We start from the raw sequence: 14,472 nt of genomic DNA on the forward strand, positions 1-14,472 counted from the left end.
CCGCTGGCAGCTACAAAGGCTTCCACGTGGTCCCTTATCACATTGGCCACCTTGTATTATATTTTTTATTATTTTTAAACCCCAATAATGGTCACCACATTACTACAATGGCCTCTCCTTCCCCTTGTGTTCTTCGTGGACAAACGGCGCCCACGACCTTTCCAAAACCAGAGCTGCCCACAAGCTTAGAATCATCAGCATCATACTTCTCACCAAAATACGATCATTACCCCATGCTCCAAAGCGGCCTCCCTTTCGAATGAGTCAGTGCCCTGCATTTGGTAACCATACGTAGACCACACTCGTGTACTGAGGCTTTGAGACCTGGCTCAGCTTCAGCTCGTCTTATTGAACCTCATTTACAATATGAACATATGTACATGGGCATCATATAATGACTCAAGTCATGGCACTTAATCCCATGCATCTGGATTTGCATTTAATGGCCTCACATGCATGGTTTCACACCATAGACGTGCCATGGCACGACAACGCGGTCATTTATGTCTCACACATGTTCCTACCTAACATGCCAGCACATAGCATAGCTGGCTCACACTGACACCGAGCTTGAATCTCAACATTTCTCACTGATGGATTGTTACCAAAAGAGATGAGTATGGATCAGAAAAGGAAGTTTGTGCTAAAAAGCAAGCCATTTTTAGTCATTACTGGAGCATTGTATAGAAAGGGGATAGATCAGATAATAAGAAGATTTGTTCCTGATTTTGAACAAGCAGTAGTGGTACAAGAGACACATGTAGGGTTATCTGGAGGTCATTTCTCAGGGAAAATAACAGGAAAGAATATTTTACAATCAGGTCTATGGTGGCCAACGGTTTTGAAGAATATTTTACAATCAGGTCTATGGTGGCCAATGGTTTTAAGGATGCTCACACATATGCCAAGGAATGTTTGGTTTGTCAGCAAGTGGGCTAACCCAATTCTAAAGATAGGATGTCAGACCACCCTGTGCTACCTTTAGATCCATTTTAGAAATGGGGATTAGATTTTGTGGGTCCTATTAAGCCAAAGAGCAAGACAGGTAAGAGTTATGTTCTGGTGGCTACAGATTACTGTACTAAATGGGTGGAAGTAGTGGCTCTCAGAGACAATAAAGTAGCTAATGTGGCCAAATTCTTGTATAGTAACATCATGACAAGGTTTGGATGTCCCATTGAGCTTCTCAGTGATCAGGAAACACACTTCTTGAATGATGTTATCTGAGAGCTGACTCAAACCCATATGATTTTGCATAAGAAATCCACTCCCTATCATCCTCATGCAAATGGACAGGCTGAGAGTTCAAACAAAATCCTGCTTAAAATCATCAAGAAGATTGTTCAGGACAACAAGTCTGATTGGGATATGAAATTGGACTTAGCTTTATGGTCATTTCGAACAGCTTTTGAAGTAACCACTGGAATGACTCCTTTTAGGCTTGTTTATGGGTTAGAAGCAGTGGTACCCATGGAGTTTGTGGTGCCTAGCTTGAGAGTTGCTGCAAAAAGCAAACTCCCACTCAGAGAATCTATGATCTATAGACAGCACAATCTGAATCAGTTGGAGGAAGACAGAGCAATGAGTGCTTATGTTTCAAAGATCATTCAAAAAAGGAGACAAGCTTTGGTAAATAGGAATGTAAAGTTCAAAGTCTTCAAAGTGGGAGATTGGGTCATGCTTTGAGGCTCAGGTACATTGGGCCCTACGGAATTGAAAAATACTTGGGGCAAGGAACCTTCATGCTCTCAGATGCCTTTGGAACATTGGTACCAAAGGGGGTGAATGGGTTTAGACTTAAGCCATTTGTGGGCAATCCCCCTGTAGTTCAGAGTACATGTTCAGTCAGGCAGAGTAAAAGATCAGAGAACAGAGGAAATTCAGAGCTTGTGTGTGGATCAGAGTCCGCTTGGATTTTTAAATTTGAACGGTGGGGAATACATTTCGCACGAGTCGGCTATCAATTGGCTTGATTTAACTTTTTGTCCGACATTATTTGCGGTAATGGCCGACATGATGCATGAGAATCCCTATAAACCTACACCAGTGAGGGGACGGCATGCACGAATTCATCCAGCCCGTTCTAGCAGTGTATGGAAGGGGAGATTGTGAGAGGTGACATCTGCGTTTCAGAGGCGTCCATTCCAGAAGCCTCATTGTGCTATGTACTGTGTGCCTCATTCTTCTTCTCTTTGTTCTACTTATTTCCCTTCTCACATGCCCCGTAGTTCTACCACTAGGCCGGACCTTCTTGCTTTGAATACTATTAGGCAGAGGTTAGCCATGGTGAAGGGTAAGTAGGCTATGCAGCAAGGGCGACCTAAGACGGAGACCACATCAGTTTGACGGTCCCTGCGAGAGCATTCAGTGCCAAGCAAAGAAGTGGAGCAGTGTTTTAGCTCGGATTCTGAAGAGACGGAGCAACAAGAGGAGACTTCTATGAAGGATATTTCTACTGCTGTGGGTAGCCTGATGGAGAACTTTGTACAGCATGGATTTGGAGAATAACGCAATTGTTCAGTGGCTTACTTCAATTGGGTTGATCGGGTATGCAAAGTTAGCCTGGGCTGAGTGGCAAGACAATATATATGCTCCCACACAGACAGAGGGAGTACTCAAAGGAGGTACAAGGGTAACCCCAGCTCTGATTTCTCAGGTATTTGAATTACCTTTTAACCCAGGTTTGGAAGCTTTGAATTTAGTTTCTGATGTAGATATGGAGAGAGAATTTGGGAATCCTATGGGCTCCAGACATTATTATCATTTGAAGATAGTAGAAGCCACCCAGGAAGCAGCAATTGCGATGGTTTATGGAGCGTGTTCTTTTACTCCAGAAGGTTGATTATATGTCAAAGGAATCTTATACTCCTTTAGCTACAGTAGAGGCAGGAGTAGATGTGGATTGGGCCTTTGTGGTACATCAGAGGATTATGATTGAAGTGGGAGAGAAGAATAAAAGGAGAGCAGTTAGTAAGAGCAGGCTAGGCCCTTTCCTTAAAGCCTTATTTGATTATGACTCTTTTCAAATAGCTATACCTTCAAAGCCTGTGGACCCTAGACTTTCTTCACATACAGTGGCTCTGACTCTGAAGAGGAAACTTAGGGATAGACAGCTGACAGAGGAGGAGCAGAAAATAGTAGGGTGTCTCTTGGAGGCAGGTTATAGTTTGGAAGAGGCTACAACTTCTGTGTTGCAGTCTGGAATAGATGATGATGATGAACCATTTTTAGGGACAAAAGTCTCTGGGATAGGGAAATCTCCAACTCTTTCTCAAACAAAGTTGGCAAAGAAGATGCAGTTGAGTGAAAAGGAACATGTGGCAGGAGGCAGCAAAAGATATGATCTATTGAAGATGCAAGGGATGCGTTCGAAGGTGACTCCATTGGCAGTAAAATCTGGTTCAGAGCAGTCTTGGACTGTCACTTCAGAAAATGTGGGAGATACTCTTGTAGTTCTGAGGAAGTTTTTTCTGCAGCAAGCTAAAAAGATTAGGAAATATCAAAATAGAGCTTATGCGGAAGAACAGTTGCAGAAGGCTAATGATCAATTTATACAAATGCTTGTAGAAAAAGCTCAAGAAGTTGAAATGTTGCAGAATTAGATCAAAGCTCTGAATACTGACATGGCTAAGTTGAAAGTTTCTTCAGCTAAGGAGATATCTCAACAGACTAGTCAGTTGGTTAAGAATAGATTGTCTCTGAAGTTGTTTGAAGAATGGACACATCTTTGAAGGATAGTGTAGAGTCAAAGATGCAAAGATTTCTTGAAAGACAGGTGGAGCTTGAAATAGAGAATAGGATGCTTCTCAATAGATTGGAATCCTTAGAACAGATGAAGGAGCAAATATTAAGTGAGCATGAAGAACTGCCTGTAGGAGGTGTTCTGATCTCTGAAGCAGATGTGGGGAGAATTAAATCAGAAATGATCCAACAGGGATCAGTGATATGGAAAGAGATCAGAGAAAGAATTGGGCAGTTTGTTTTCAAGCCATATCAGAACCTCAAAGGCATTGTGAACACAATGGAGTAAGAGGTGAACTTGAAGCGCATTGCTCAATTGGAAGCTGAGATGGTAAAGCTTGTAGCTGAAAAGTCCAAGTTTGAGAGCAAGGTGGATGAAACAGAGGATATGCTGGAATATAAGACGCCGAGTGGTTTTGCTCTGAAAAGTATAATCAGGCCAGAAGAGTCTCATATGATGGGGATAGAAAGTCCAAGTTCTAATCCTTTTAAGCTTGTTAAGTTGAAATCGTCTGCAGGGAAGCTGAAGAAGATTAGAGCCCTTTTTCAGACACAGGAAGAAGGCAGATGCTGCTGAAGGACAAACATCTGGAGCTGTTCAAACAAAGAGCTCTGATGAACATGTGAGCTTGCTGATGGGTATGGATAAAGACTTACCAGATGATGAGGACCCTGAGGCGGTGATCAACATTGCAAAGGAGGTTCAAATGGACGTGGAAGCTCAGCCGGAGCAGGTCTTAGAGATTCAGACTGACCAACTGGGTCAGGCATAGTGATGCTCGGAATGTTAACCACAGTGTTTTTCAACACTAGAGTTAAAAAGAAAAAAACAGACAAACATTAGGCATTTTCTTTTTAGGGAAAATTTATTTTGTTCTAGACACTCTCTTTACATGATCAGAGGTCTACTGCAGAAATCAGATTTTGCTGATCAGGGATTGATGGGTTTAGGTCAAATTTTTGGGAAAAAATTTAGCCACCAAGCTGTGCCAAGTGTTAAGGCTTTCTTATGTAATTCTTAGACCTTAGTCAAAGGGCTTGGGGGTTAGTTACATGTGGATGTACCCTTTGGGATCTAAACCGAGTAGTTATTATTACCCTGATAGTTGCATCCAAGGACTAGAAGAATGAAACGTTGATTCTGATACCTAATGAATGAAAGAGAAGTTCTGTTATGTCTTTGCTCAGTGTTTATCATGTCTTTCTTAATGTTTGTGCAATCATTATGCTGTCGTGATGAATCAGAGTCTGCGCTCTGATGTGCTCTGAGTGGTGTTGAGTGATGTATTATTTATTAATGCTTTGTACAAAACCTTTTAGAGGGCCATGTACACACACTTATGCAAATGGTCAGAACTACTGATGCTTTCCCCACCATTGACTCCATGGGAGAGTGTACTTTGAGGAAGACCTACATATAACATATATTCAAAGGGTATTAAAAAATACCCTTTTGTGAACTTTGACTTAGTATAATGATCTCTTTTCCTTTATAAACTTACAAGTTCTTTTTAAAATACCATTGAAAACCCCTTTATGCAAGTACATTTCTATAAATGTTTCTCAAAATATTGGTTTAAAAACCCCTCCTAATGATCGCACATAGTAGACTTACATATTTTTAAGTGAGTCCCCTAAGGCCTATTAACTCTCTCTCTCATCCTCACTGTTATCAATTGTCCCTCTCCTACTAATCCTTTAGAGCATGAGGACTTAGTGGCAGCATAACCAAATATAAAGATTTTTAAAGGTCAAGCTAGAGAATTTGGGGCATTAGCAACAACAGTCAAAGAGCTCCAACAACCAAAAAAGTCAAAGAGAAGTTATGCTAGCTACACCTTTCGATGAGGACAAGAGCATGGTCCATATTGGTATAATAAATTATACTAAATCCTAAGTTAAGGCTCAATTCCTTGTTTAGAGTAACATCCTTTCATGATGCCACATACACTTTTAGCCTAGTAGAAACCTTGAATGTCATACAATGCTAGATATGATTGAGCTACCACTTACCAGTGAAAAAGGAACCTTAAGGGAGAATGTGGAAAAGCATTAAAATTTAGCCAACACACAATTAGAAGTATATTTTAGAAATCAAGTTAGATAATTATGTGCAACTATCACATGTGGAGGCAAAAGAATCCAACACACATAAGGGGATGACATAGAGATGATGGTACATAGATATGAACAAGATAAAGAGAATCCTCATCTCATTAAAAACTATGAAATATAGCCAACATAAATATAGAATGACATAAGTATTTCCTAAAAAATGAAGCCAATATAAGTCTTAGATGCATGCTCCAAGGGGATTAGATCCATGCTACATGCCAATATAACATAGGTATAAACCAACATTGGAGTTTTGTGGTGAGAAGGAGAAGAATTCATGCTTTTGTTACAACTTCCCATTTTTCCAACTTGTGCCTTTCAAGAGCATCCAATTCTTATGACAACGTATCCTTTTTATCATTAAGGCATGGAAGAGTATAATCAATCAAGTTATTGTTGCAACTTGGAGGTTTCTAAAGATATCCGTGGTGTATCGGCCACTAATCTAAATAAAAATTTGAGTCATTTTTCTTGAATAACTTATAATTTGATAAGAACAAAGGTCTAGAACAAAGAGTAATCAAGTATTACTAACATCCACTACACTCCTCGCACCTCCATACATGCACAAACTTTTGAAGATATGATTAACATAGGATTTTGGATAACCTTCCATATTTTAAATAAACTCCTTCCATGTTGCAAAAGTACATGAACTACTGCTCACACACTCTTGATGATTTTCCTTTCAAACAATAGGTAAACTTCTAAGGACAACATTATATGTATTAAGTAAGGGGGATGTTAACCTCATCCCAAGGGTTTATAGTTACACTCTACTACACATGAGAGAAAGTGATAAGTGTTATATGTAATGGTAGTATAGACAAATTTATTATTTGTGAGAATCTAGCCATGTCCAAGCTATCCATGTAATGGCAATATCAGCAAATTTAATCTTTGTGAAAGGCTACCCATTGCAAACGTCTATTTAGTTGACTTTTGAGTTTAGGGTACCCAAGTATGAACAAGGTGCAATTGTGGGGGTACCCAAACACAAATAAGTACCAGTTGTATACAAGTGATTTTATCATAATGCGAGACACAAATCCCCTTTGTGTTATGAGTTTTAATCATGATTTTATGCTATCTAGTTACTATGTAGCTCGTTGTATATGTGTGAGAGATTAGAGTAGAGGTATGCTATTCTTGATCCATGTTGAGAGGAGTAAATTTCCTACTTAGAAGATAAATTGTAGGAGAATAGAGCTTCAACACCTAATTGAGCTTACAGAGTTCAAGAGGCTTAAACTTGAGAGAAAGGTAAGTTTCCCCATGATAAGTTACATTATACTCTTTCGTAATAAACAGTCAATGTGTAGAGTTCTAGAAAGGGTCAGAAGGAGATATAACAAATTCATATCAACGGGGAAAAATATATTTTTTAATTTAATATACTTTATATTCTGGTTGAAAACTCATAAAATATAATCACTTTGTATAAGTAACATTTTTTGTACCTCAGTATTTGACGCTATAACATTTCCACTCTTTATCCTTGAGCACATTTCATGTCTTTCAAATATCTTTTGCATCCTGTCAAAATAAAATTTTTAAATTTAATCTCTCTCTCTCTCTCTCTCTCTCTCTCTCTCTCTCTCTCTCTCTCTCATAACTATAGGCATACTTTAGGAGAAACTACTCTACTCCTTTCCCCTGCCTCATTGAGGGGAAAAGGGCATGGAAGAAAAAGATACATTGCTATTTTGTAAATATCCAGAAGGCCTCCAACTCTGTTGCTTGATACCCATTTCTAGATTAAGTAAAGGAGATTTAGTTCTCATTAGACCCTATATCAGGTGACTCAAGGAGTTAAGAGGGAACCCATGGGACATTAGTACTACTGGAATTTTCTCTCTTACTGCATGATACATAGATGTTGTTTCATTATAAGTGGATAGTTTTTAGCAATCAATCTTACATTTAGTGTAGACAACATAAACCCAACCTTTAATTTAATTAGTTGATTACAGATACATCTGAATGTATTGAAATCTTATACCTTACATGTTTCATCCTGATGATTATATGAATCTGAAGAATTGTTCTCTAATGATGACATTATAACAGCCTTACTATAAGAAACAAATATTTACATCTAATGATCATACATACGTAGAGAAATCTCCATGGTTTTTCTTTGTTTCATGGAATCATTATGAAATCCAAGCCTTGATTCTCTTTGCTATTTTCTATTGAGAATCTAAGGTGCTAGGGATAGCCTAAGTTAGTAGAGTGTTGCACATAATGATAGAGATTAGAGAGAGATCAAATTAGGAAGGCTTAAAATAATCAAGATAATCCATGATTAAGAGATGTGGGCACACCAATAAGAGCACTCAACAATAATGTATTGCAATAGCTTGTGTCAACCATAGAAAGTGAGAGGTTTCTAATATAGATAACCTCAAGCCAAATATCTTTGAAATGTGGAACTTTTATCCTTGCCATCTTTACACCATGCGTTCACACCACACACTCCACTTTTCCAAATATCTTGTCACGCTCAACTTTAACATAAAGACTTTCAACCACATAATTTAGCATATTATGTGTGCGAGTGTGCCTCTAAAACACTCCCCTAAATCACATTAATTTGTGACACCATATTTTGTCCGCTCCCCCATGGTGTCACACTCCACAAATCTAAGAGCACTTTCTTCTAAATTTTCAACACCCCTCTTGGTGTTATATTTGCATACTCCCCTACTATGTTCACATGAACTTACCATGTCTCTCTCATGGATGCAACTCAACACACACATACATGCCTCTTTTGGGAAAAATTTGAGTTTAAGGCTCTTCATATCCTGAGTAGAGCACCCTCATACATATACAAAGAAAATTGTGTGACACTCAAGATCACCATCATATCTTAACATGACTATGACAACACCTCATGTGTCTCTTAGACATGTTATGGTGGGATACACATGGCCCTAACGTTGGAATGAAGGGATGTAATGCATGAAAAATATGAGTAATCACCATGTAAACATGATGCCTAAGTGTGTTTAGTCTCTCACCAAGAGAATGGAAATAGCCTTCCACAAGCCAAGAGAGAAGCCATGAGCTCCAAGAAACATAAGTTTCCATTTCTAAAAATGATCATCAAAAGTTACAACCATGGTCCAAGTCCCCTCTTTTATACATGGACTTGTCCCATTATTAACCCTATTGAATAAAGTTCCTACTTTATTACAAACCATCCCTTCCCAAAGATTTTGTCCTCAAAATCAATAACATGTACAATCTCAAAGTATGAGACTCTAATGTAATCAATGGGAAGTGGTTAAGAGTTCTCAAGTACATCCAAAGCACATATACAATGAAAATCCGGATGTATACAAGTCCACAAAGCTTCAAGCCCAAAGTGTATGAGTGGGACTGTTATGACAGCCCTTCTAGTCGATGAAGACCCTTGAAAATCCTTCATTTAGACTCCATATATTGGGCTGAAAATGATATGTACACTCAGCCATATGTAGCCCACATCATAATCTTTCATTAGGATACGCCATGAAGCTTGTTGGAGTAGAAAAATAGGCCCAATAGTAGACCTTCCCAAAGCTGTCCAGAAATTACAGCATAAAAATTTCAGCACCCTATGATCACTTCTCACCTTGAAATGAGCACCATAAAGATAGTGATGCCACTTCTTGATGGCATAAAGTATGGCTAGCATCTCTTGCTCATAAACATGAAGCCCCATCTCCTTTTCGGTAAGCTTTTTGCTTTCAAATGCAATGACTCCATGCTCTTGATACAAAACTGCCCCAATTCCTCTACCACTTGCATCCGCCCTCACATAAATGTCTTTGCAAAATCCGGACATACAAGTATAGGGGCTGAAGTGAGCAACTCCTTGAGCTCATTAAAGCTCTTGTTGGCAATGGAATCCCAAAAGAAAGCCTCCCTCTTGAGCAAGTCGGTAAGAGATGCCGCAATGGATGCATAATGTTGCATGAATCTTCTATAGAAAGAAGATAATCCCAAAAATCCTCTCAATTGAGTTGTATTGCTTGGTGTTGGCCACTCTTTGACACATGCCACTTTCTTAGGATCAGCCCTTATGCCATTCTCACCCACCAAGTGTCCAAGATATTCCACTTCATTGACCATGAATGTGCATTTGCTCTCCTTTGCATAAAGCTTGTGCTTCCTCAACACTTCAAACACTTGCTTCACATGACATAGATGTTCCCCTTTGCTCTTGCTATAGATCAAGATGTCATCGAAGAACACTAGCACAAACTTGAAAAGAAGGGGAGCCAATATCCGATTCATCAATGCTTGAAAAGTGGCCGGAGCATTTGTAAGACCAAAGGGCATCACCATGAAGTGAAACAATCCCCTTTCCGTCCTAAATGCTGTCTTCTCTTCATCACCTTCCTTCGTCCTTATTTGATGATATCCCGATCTCAAATCAATCTTGGTGAAGAACTTTGCCCCTTTGAGCTCATCAAGAAGATCATCAATGCGAGGTATGGGATACCTATTCTTGATTGTGACCTTGTTCAAGTCACGATAATCAATGCACATGCGAAAGAATCCATCCTTCTTCTTCACCAAGAGAACGGGAGATGCAAATGGAGATTGTGAAGGTTGAATAAGACCCATAGCAAGCAAATCTTGCACTTTCTTAGCCACTTCCTCTCTTTCTACCTTAGACAAACGGTAAGGAGGCTTGTTGACAACCTTTGCATTCGGTTCAAGTACTATGGCATGGTCAATCTCCCTCTTAGGTGGTAGACTCTTTGGCACTTGCAAAATATCTTCATACTCCTTAAGAAGAGTTGCCATTTCCTCATCTATGTGCTATCCACTGCCTTCCATCCCCTCTTGGGTAACATGTAACACATAGATAGTGCCAAAAGCCTTAATCTCTTTCTTGAGTCGCCTTGGAGTGATCAAAGAGAGCTTCTTAGGTGCATTTGCAGCAAGTACCACTTGTTGCCCATGATGTAGAAAGCTCATGAAACCTTGTTGAAGGTTCATGTGAATGTCACCAAGTGAAGCCAACCAATCACACCCCATGATAATGTCGATGGGACCCATATACAAAACCACCAAATCACCTTCCCAAGTGTATGAAGAGGATAAAACCACTTTTGTAGAAGGGCAAACCAAGCTAGTCTTCTCACTTTCCCCATTTGCCACTTGCACTTGGAACGTTGTAGGTGTCTTCTTTGTGTTGAGTTTGAGAGAGTTGATGGATTTAGAGTTGATGAAGCTATGAGTGCTCCCGGAATCCACAAGAATATGTGCAACCCTCCCATTGATGGTCCCCAGGCTTTCCTTAACTCCACCTCCTGGATCAAACGGAAACTCACCATCCTCCGTGATGAAAGAATGGTCAAGTGACTCCTCATGTGCTTCTTCATTGCAATCCTCCCATTCCTCAATGTCATGAGAGTCATCCTTGTTCTCTTCCTCATCCATGAGGATCATAGTGGCCACAATCTTCTTTGATTTGCACACATGCCCGGGTGACCACCTCTCTTTGCACTTGAAACATAGCCCTTTGCTTCTCAACTCCTCAATCTTTGGATCATCCATTCTTTGAGTCTTCTTGAAGGGTTGAAAGGGCTTCTTCTTCATGAAGTCACTACTCTTTTTGGCATCAAATTGATGTATCCCATTCTTTGGCTGTCCACCCCCAAATGATGTAGGAGTTCTTGGATTAGAGGATGGTAATGTAGAGGTAGGACCTTTCCCAAAATTGTAAGAAGTAGTGGTTGGTTTGAGTGTGTCTTTGGTGAAGGTCATGGGCTGAGACCTCTTGTACTTTGGCTCATAGAGTTCGGCTAACCTCATAGCTTCTTTGAGAGAGCTAGGCCTTTGAGCCGACACATCCGCCTTGATGAAGTGTTCAAGCCCATGCACAAACTTTTTCATCTTCATGTCTTCACTCAAGCCTTCCACGTACATTGAAAGCTTCAAAAATCTCTTGATGTAACCTCTCACCATCATCCCCTTTTGAGAAAGCTCATACCATTCTTCATGGTATCGGTCGAGTACTAAGGGTGAAATGAAGGCCAAGTTCATCTCCCGCTTCAATCCTTCCCAAGTTGATGGCGTGTTCCCTTGTTTGACCAAGTGCCTCCACCATTGATGAGCATAATCTTCAAGATGTAAGGAGGAAAATTGTACCATATCACGCTCACTTTTTGGGTAAAGTTGGAAATAGGTGTCAAGCTTGGTAGCCCACTCCTCCAACTCTTGCGGAGATGACCCGTCACCTTTGAACTTTGATAGTGAGATTTTGTCTTTGACATCCTTGGAAGATATGTGGGATGGGTTATCATGTTGGGTAGAGGGCTTGAATCTTTGCATCTTCGAGTATGACTCCATAAATTGTGCAAAGTCTTTGTAATCCCTCTTGATGATATTCAACAATTCCATCCACTTCTCGTGAGCATCCCTTTGTCTTTGGGCAAAGGACATTTGATTCCAATCGAGTGCAATCTCCTCATCATTCACAAACACCTCATCCTCTTCCCTTGAATGCATTGCCCTAGAAAAGGTAGGACCCTTTGATGCATTGAGGTGAGACAAACCCGAATGAAAAGAAGGAGGAAACATGTCCTTGACAAGAGGTCTCCGTGCATCCGCCATGAATCCCCGAGTGGATGCTCCCAATGGATCCTCTTGTACGGCCTTCATGGAATCCTCATTCAAGATGCCCTTGCCTTTTCTTTGCTCATAGTCACCATAATTCCCATGCTTTTCTTGTGCTTGAGACTTCCCAAACTTGTCCTCCATCACACCAATCCGTGAGAATAATGTTTCAAAATGAGAATCAAGCTTGGAGTCTAAGGTCTCCAATCCGTTGTACAAGCATTTGCATGAGGGTGTCATGGTTAACCGCCGCTTGTGTCCCTTGAGAAATTTGATTATGTACATTGCCCCCATTGTCTTCATTGATGAATGCATCCCTTGCATCCATATTACCTTCCATGTCCTCATCACCAATGATCATTTCTTGCACAACATCCCCACCCTTGCGTGGTCTTCCCTTCGGCATAGTGAAGAAATGCAAGATGTTGGTAGAATGCCCAAATGATGTCGGAATTGGACAAAAGAAGGTTCTATGGGTAGGTAATGGTGTTTACTATCCTCCCAAATGAACACATTAAGAATTAGGTGTGGGCAAGTACTCTCTGTTTTAGGGTTTGTGCGGGACAGCTGAAAGTAGTAATTTGGCTCTAAAACCCAAAATATATGTCGAAATTAGGATTTTGACGGCTCTATAGAAAGCTAACGGAAGATAGAACCTACCCCTAAAAGCATTTTGATTCAGTCAAAGTGGAAGTATATTCTGTTTGACTTTGACCAGAAAGTCAATATGACTACTTTGAGCGAGATTGTGATATCCGATTAAGGGGTTCTATGGCTCATTTGAAAACTCTCAAGGAGTAGAATAGAGTCGTGTAATCACTCGGACCTAATCCCAAAAACCCTAGGACTGAATTAGGGTTTTGTAAAATCCCAGAAATTCCCAAAATTCGGTCCCAAAGCTCAATCCAGCTACAAATGATTGGTGTTTCTCCCCTTGGTAGTTGTGAATAACTCTTCAAGTGTATCCATGGGATAAATCTCCAATCAATAAGCTTGTTTGGCTCCCTTGTTGGAAAAATTCCGCCAGAGTCTCCTTTGTAATTGGAACCAAATCTCAAATGAAAATGCAACTTCTCAAATCACAATGCAATACTCTTTGTATCCCACAATGTCATGAAAGATCATATGCACTCTTTGTCCATCAAAGCATTTGCAATATCCATACAATATGACGGAAAAGGGGCCCCATTGCCCAAATGCATCCACAAAGTCAATGGTGAGGATTGTTGAGGACGCGCGTTGAAGCTTGCCGATCTCCCGGTCAAGCTCTTCTCACCCCTTCACCGAGTTTTCCTCCAAGGTGAAGGTTGAGGCCATTTCTTCACACCGGTGTACCTAATCCCCCTTTGTACCGCTTTACCAAGCAATCACGGCACAAAGAGTTCAAACCATTCTCCCCTTGGTCTCTCCAACCAATGCCAAGGTACCCTCACACATTGCTAGATTCTATAGAAACTTGAAGTGGTAGCAATGGTGAGTGTAGGTGCAAAATGATGTGGATAATATCAAATGATAGAACAAGTTTGTTGGCTTACAAGTATTGAGCATGACTCATGCCCTTTTACAATTTAGAACTCATCAATAAAGCATGGACTCATGCCTCAATCCATCATCCAAAAGCTCCAACACAAACCAACAATTCACAATGCCCTCACCATGGCATTTGCATAAGCATTTTTGTTAACCACAATCAAGGCATTTGCAATTGCATTCTAACAATCCCTTTCACATCATATTGACAAATGCATGCTTCCAAAACTTATGCTCTCTTATGCCCATGTGTAAAACATAGCATTGGCATGGCTATGTATAGCATCCATAGTGTCCATATGGCATCAAGATGAGCATGAGGGACTCCAAAAACATTGCATAAGCTTGCTATTCCATCAATGGCATGCCAAATGAGACATAATGAAGAAAATCCCCCAAAATGTGATCTATGAATTGGCCAAGCTCATGTGGAATCAATTCCTTTCACCATTGCCATCAATAATG

The 14,472-nt window shown here is 40.2% G+C and overlaps 1 protein-coding gene across 2 annotated transcripts in view; it reads right to left on the reverse strand.

The window, feature by feature from the left end:
* LOC147633179 (agamous-like MADS-box protein AGL11) overlaps nucleotides 1-14,472 on the reverse strand; it is a 66,674-nt gene that overhangs the window by 34,889 nt on the left and 17,313 nt on the right. For both annotated transcript variants that reach the window (XM_086806196.1, XM_086806195.1), the window contains exon 2: nucleotides 7,317-7,392. In XM_086806196.1, the coding sequence (XP_086662322.1) occupies nucleotides 7,317-7,392 (76 nt within the window). The remainder of the gene's footprint in view (nucleotides 1-7,316; nucleotides 7,393-14,472) is intronic.

Source organism: Cibotium barometz, chromosome 12 (genome assembly GCF_041138505.1).
Source record: "Cibotium barometz isolate CiBa-2024 chromosome 12, ASM4113850v1, whole genome shotgun sequence".
NCBI lineage: Eukaryota > Viridiplantae > Streptophyta > Polypodiopsida > Cyatheales > Cibotiaceae > Cibotium > Cibotium barometz.